Here is a 6,000-nt window from a genome sequence, read left to right on the forward strand (position 1 = left end):
AAACTAATTTGGACATAGGGTAGTTTGGATAATCAAACTGTTCTGATGATCAGACATTCATTGAACAGGAAACAAAACTTCTAAAATCTTGTTTCTTCTGCACATAGGGAATACATTTTTCAACCATTCAGCAATTCCAGTAGACAACAAAGAATATTTTTCACACATGAATGGGCTACTAGCTCAAAAAACATGTACAAGATAATATGTATAACATTTACATATTCAGGCTATGATTTTTCTACCCAAAAACTTTGGAAGACCATGTTCGGATAATCGACGTTTCAGATAATCAATTCTGTACTGTAAGCAGATGTGGTTCCCACTCTATGTCTGTACCAGATATATACACAGCCTCAGAGGATTTGCAAGGAGGCAGCTCTGTGTCGGCCTCCAACTGGGTTGTGGCAGACGGAACTGGTGTCAGCACCGGGAGGTCCTTGAATTCTTCATCCAATCCAAGGGAGAAGTCCTATGGAGACTAAACAGCAGCAGTTTCAATCTGTGCTCTTTAGCTTTTTTTCTTAAGTGGTGGGTGGGCAGGCAGATTTGACCATGGTACCCCTGAGTCAATAACTTCAGATGCTGTTTTTTCAGATAAACAGAAAGGAAAGACAAATTGCTTTGGACTATCTTAGGGACAATGACAGACATCACAATGCGCATGGTCGTGCATAGCATTCAAACAAAAAAGGGACTTCTTTGGTCAGTCTTTATGGGGAATCTGCCTCCCACATTCACATTTCCACTTCATGGATAATGTACAATGGCAAGGTGTAAAGGCTTTAGTATGCTGGACTGACGTGAGGCTATCCCCGGCAGGATATCCGAAGTATAAAGAATACTGCAACAGTGATAAGGAAGATCATCAGCATGCACAGTCACAGTACCAAATAAAATTCACTTGTCCAAATAGTGCCAAAATTCAAATATGTACCCTTAAATCAAATAGAAATCTTTTACAACAGCATAAACAAGCATTTACTTGGAGATTCCCTTGTCTGAAATGAAAAACAATCTTCACAGAAAATGTAAATAAAGTAATTTGCAGTACAACAAAAATGGCTACAGTAGTATTAAATCTGCAGAAAATATACAGATGAAAAAAAACCCTGAAAAAATGCAACATTTTCCTGTAAAAACTTCAAAATGAAGCAGATAAACAACAGAAACAAAAGGAGTGATTAAACTGTGGCTCTACATGAACAAAGCAATCCCTTGTGTTCAACTGACACCACAGGACTTTAGTGTCCCATTACAACTCATAAAACACTTTAGAAAAAGCGCCATAACTGCTTAAAAGAAGTATTAAGCATATGAACACCACAAAAGTAAGTTACAACTCCTACAGGAATTAACAACAGTGGTAAACAGCAAGTACATTGAAAAAGTTGACAGACTTATGCATTTTTAAATAAAAGTGAAATAAATCAAAAGTACAGAGGAATGGAAGTTCCCAAAAGGATTTTAGCCGAGTTTAGAAGATGTAATCCACCAATACAGGCTGTTAAGGAAATCTGACTGTGTAACTGATACAACTGGCACTAAAATACTGGACAACTGACTTCCTGTGACAGGAGTTAGGCTTCCCCTGACAGGAGGGGCTTAGTCACTCCCCTATCACAGGGAATCAGGGGAGGGAATTTTGAGTTCTGGAAAGCTACTCATATGCTACTGAAGCAGTGTGAATAACGAATATGTCAAGTGACAGCCTATAAAAGACATTTTATCACTAGCATAAGAAAATTAAATTTGACAGATAAGTTCATTTTCAGTAATAAAATTAGAGTGGCAGTTTTTTCCCCTCCAAAGGGACTTATCTGCCCAGCAATGGATGTTACCTGGCTGTCGATCTTCAAAAGGCAACAAAAGCAGCAGTCTTTGGTGGCAGGAATGTTCTGAAGGGTTTGGCGCCCAAACCACACTTTCTTCAGCTCATCTTGAGCTTGACTAATGGTTTGAGTGTGTGGAAGGTATCTTTGAAGCTTTGAAAGCTAACTAGTTGTTATCTTTAGCAGAATATAACCTATACAGCTAAGGCTACTGCAGCAGTGATGAGTATGATGAATACGCAGTCGTCTAGCATACTGGTTTTATAAAGTTCAATTCGGCCCAAACCAGTACACTACTTGTAAACACAGTTAACGGTGTAGGAATAATTCAGCTTTTTTATATACATACACACACACACTATATATATATATATATATATATATATATATATATATATATATATATTATACACACCTGTTAAAATGCCAGGTTTTTGTGATGTAAAAAAAAAAAAAATACCATAAATCATTTCAAAACTTGACCTATAACCTGTACAATTCAATTGAAAAACAAACAAATCTGTTAGGGGAAAATATAAAACAAAATGTACAATAAGCAGGTTGCATAGGTGTGCAAACCCTTAAAATAAAACTTTGCTGAAGCACCTTTTGATTTAATTATAGCATTCGGTCTTCTTCGGTACATACCTGCCATCAATTAAAGAGACTGATTAACCGCAAATAAATTTCAGCTGTCCTAGTAAGATTTTCCTGACATTTACTCAGTTGCCTGCTACAGCAAAAGCCATGGTTCGCAGACAGCTTACAAAGCATCAAAGGGATCTCATTGTTGAAAGGCATCAGTCAGGAAAAGGATACAAAAAAATTTTCACAGCACTGGATATACCAAGGAACACAGTGAAGACAGTTATCAAAAAGTGGAGAAAATATGGGACAACAGTGACGTTGCAAAGAACTGGACGTCCCTCCAAAATTAATAAAGGACAAGACATAAACTGGGCAGGGAGGCTGCCAAGAGACCTACAGCAACACTGAAGGAGCTGCAGGAATTTCTGGCAAGTACTGGTTGTGTACTACATAGGTTCATAGATTAGTACAAGGCTAACTGCCTTGCGAGTCATTTTAAACCTAGCCAATTATACCCTGTGAGATTCAAACCCTGTACCTTGTGTTTGTAAGGCAAACACCTTAACCATTAGGCCACCCTCCCAACCCCATGTGACAACAATCTCCCATACTCTTCATATGCTTGGGCTATGGGTTAAGGTTGCAAAACAGAAACCATTTCTTACACAGAAAAACATCCAGGCCCACCTAAAATATGCAAAACAATACAGCAAGTCTTCCAAAAGCATGTGGAAAAATGTGTTAAGGTTTGATAAGATCACAGTTGAGCTATCTGGCCACAATTCCAAAAGGTATGTTTAGCACAAAAACAGCACTTCACATCACCAAAAGAACACCACCCCCTTAGTTAAGCATGGTGGTGGCAGAATCATGCTCTGGGGTTGCTTTTCGTCAGCTGGAACTGGGGCTTTAGTCAAGGCAGAGGGAATTATGAACAGTTCCAAATACCAGTCACTTTTGGCCCAAAACCTTCAGGCATCTGCTAGAAAGCTGAAGACGAAGATGAATTTCACCTTTCAACACGACAATGACCCCAGGCATACATCCAAATCAACAAAAGAATAGCTTCACCAGAAGAACATTAAAATTTTGGAATGGCCCAGCCAGAGCCCAGACCTAAATCCAACAAAGAAATTGTGGGGTAACCTGAAGAGGGCTGTGCACAAGAGATGCCCTCACAATCTGACAGATTTGGAGCACTTTTGCAAGGCAGAGTGGGCAAATATTGCCAAGTCAAGATGTGCCATGCTGATAGACTCCTACCCAAGAAGACCGAATGCTGTAATTAAATCAAAAGGTGCATTATTAGTTTAAGGGTGTGCACACTTATGCAACCAGCTTATTGTATGTTTTTTTATTTTTTATATTTTTTCCCCTAACAGATTTGTTTTTCAATTGAATTGTATGGGTGATAGGTCATATTAAAGGTGGGAAAAGTTTTGCCATTATTTATATAACACAAACCTGGCATTTTAACAGGAGTGTGTTGTGAACGTTTTACATCCACTGTGTGTGTGTGTATGTGTGTGTGTGTGTGTGTGTGTGTGTGTGTGTGTGTGTATACATATATACATATATATCTATATTTATATATATATACACACACACACACACACACACACACACACACACACACACACACACACACACACACACACACACACCATCCCCAAGAGCTACTACATTTTCTCTAATGGACATCTACCTATCGCCCTTGCAGCCCTGCCTAATCTGCCCTTGAAAATGTGTAAAATAACCCCGTCTGTTTCAGCACCTGAGAAATCCTCCCTTTCAATAAAGAAATATTTATGAAAGCTGATACTTTTTTGAGTGACTAATGCCACAGCTGTTTCCTGTCAGACACAGAATCACTCTTTCTTAAATTTACTGGAACAGAAACACCTTTCTTCTCACTCATTTTTAAGTTTAAAACATTCTTCCATTAAATGTGAACAGTTAATGGTTACTATTTCAAAAATTTAAATAAATCCCAGGATAGTCTAAAAAATTGCCTAGCTTGATCAATGCTCTATCCCGGTTAACAAATGAGCTACGAGTGAATCAGCAAGCCATACTAAGTTCTGTTGTATGACTAGGAGAGAAATATACCATGCCACACATATATATATATATATATATATATATATATACATACATAAATAAAAATAGTACAGAGAGTCATTTTAAAACAAAATGCTTTACACTTACAAATCAAGCCTAACTTCCAGGTCAAGCTTACTGTTAACTACTAATAAATAGTTTGTTTACAGTTTTGCGTGCCCCCTTGAAAAGCCAGAATGCATAGACATCAGCAGTGTGATGACATTGCCACTGAAATATCTCTGTCTTGTACAACTGTTTAATAGATTTCACTTCACTTGTAGCTTCTCCACAGAAGAAATGATTTGAGAGTATAATTAACTACATGAAATAAAGAAGTTAGCTTGCAGATAACCACTGTACAGCTTGTGCATACTATTTATACAGTAACCATTTAAAATGTTGAGACCCTCTACAGCAAGTACCGAAGCGCGGAGACTGAATGGCTGAAAGATCGGACTTGCATATTCTAAGTCCGAGATGCCATTTCCCAGAATATTCCATTTAGAGGTTTGGCGATCTCAAGAGTTGAAGTTAATGGAGTGTGGGGGACTTGCTCCCTTGGAAAAAGAAGTTTTAAGAACAAGTATAACTTGAGATTCACTCTTCTCTGGGTTTCTGTTTTCCTCAACTTTTTGGCACTCGGCATTTTGAGTGCCAACATTTCAGTAGGGACCCATTCATGCACATACGTTGTACTCATCTTAACCCAAATCACTCTTACCATCATTTAAATATGCTACTTCCTAATGTTACATGGGCAAGAACACGAACACACACACACACACACACGGACAAACACACACACACGGACAAACACACACACACGGACAAACACACACACACACACACACACACACACACACACACACACACACACACACACACACACACACACACACACACACACACTCCTAGTTTACAGTAGACCCTTTATCCTACTACCAATGTGGTACACAAAATCTGCAGCATTACTTCTTATTTTGTTGCTTACCTCTGCCTTTTGGAGTAATTTCTGCAACCAGGTCATCAACAGTGACATGTTCCAGTCCTTTCTCCTTGATCACATCTAAAAATGAGAAATGTATTTAAATGGAAAATGTCAAAACAGCAGTCTAAGTTATACTGTCAACTAGTCTTGGAAAACAGTCACATTTTGGCTAAAAAAAAAAAAAAAAATACAATAAAAGTTTGAACAACAGAGTCAATTAATGCCTGAAAAGTAACAATACTCATTAAATTAGTCATGGACCACCTTGTTGAAATTTGTTCAAACAAAGCTGCTACTTCAAAAAGACTTAGATATAGGCATCAGGACTTACACCCAAAGTCTGACGACCTTGGAAATTGTTATATCAGTCATGAGATGGAAAGGGTACAGCTCCCTGAAAGGGGGGGGGGGCTTACAAAAAATAAATGTTATTCGAAGCCCACAGGATACATCTGTTTAAATAATGCCAGTCTCTGAAGTGCTGAACAG

At 38.2% G+C, this 6,000-nt stretch overlaps 1 protein-coding gene across 4 annotated transcripts in view; it reads right to left on the bottom strand.

Moving 5' to 3' along the window:
- ENY2 (ENY2 transcription and export complex 2 subunit) overlaps nucleotides 1-6,000 on the bottom strand; it is a 363,037-nt gene that overhangs the window by 170,556 nt on the left and 186,481 nt on the right. For all 4 annotated transcript variants that reach the window (XM_044065753.1, XM_044065754.1, XM_044065755.1 and 1 more), the window contains one exon: nucleotides 5,515-5,589. In XM_044065753.1, coding sequence (XP_043921688.1) covers nucleotides 5,515-5,589 — 75 coding nt within the window. The remainder of the gene's footprint in view (nucleotides 1-5,514; nucleotides 5,590-6,000) is intronic.

Source organism: Protopterus annectens, chromosome 3.part0 (genome assembly GCF_019279795.1).
Source record: "Protopterus annectens isolate FY-2018-M chromosome 3.part0, PAN1.0, whole genome shotgun sequence".
In the NCBI taxonomy this organism is placed as follows: Eukaryota; Metazoa; Chordata; order Ceratodontiformes; family Protopteridae; genus Protopterus; species Protopterus annectens.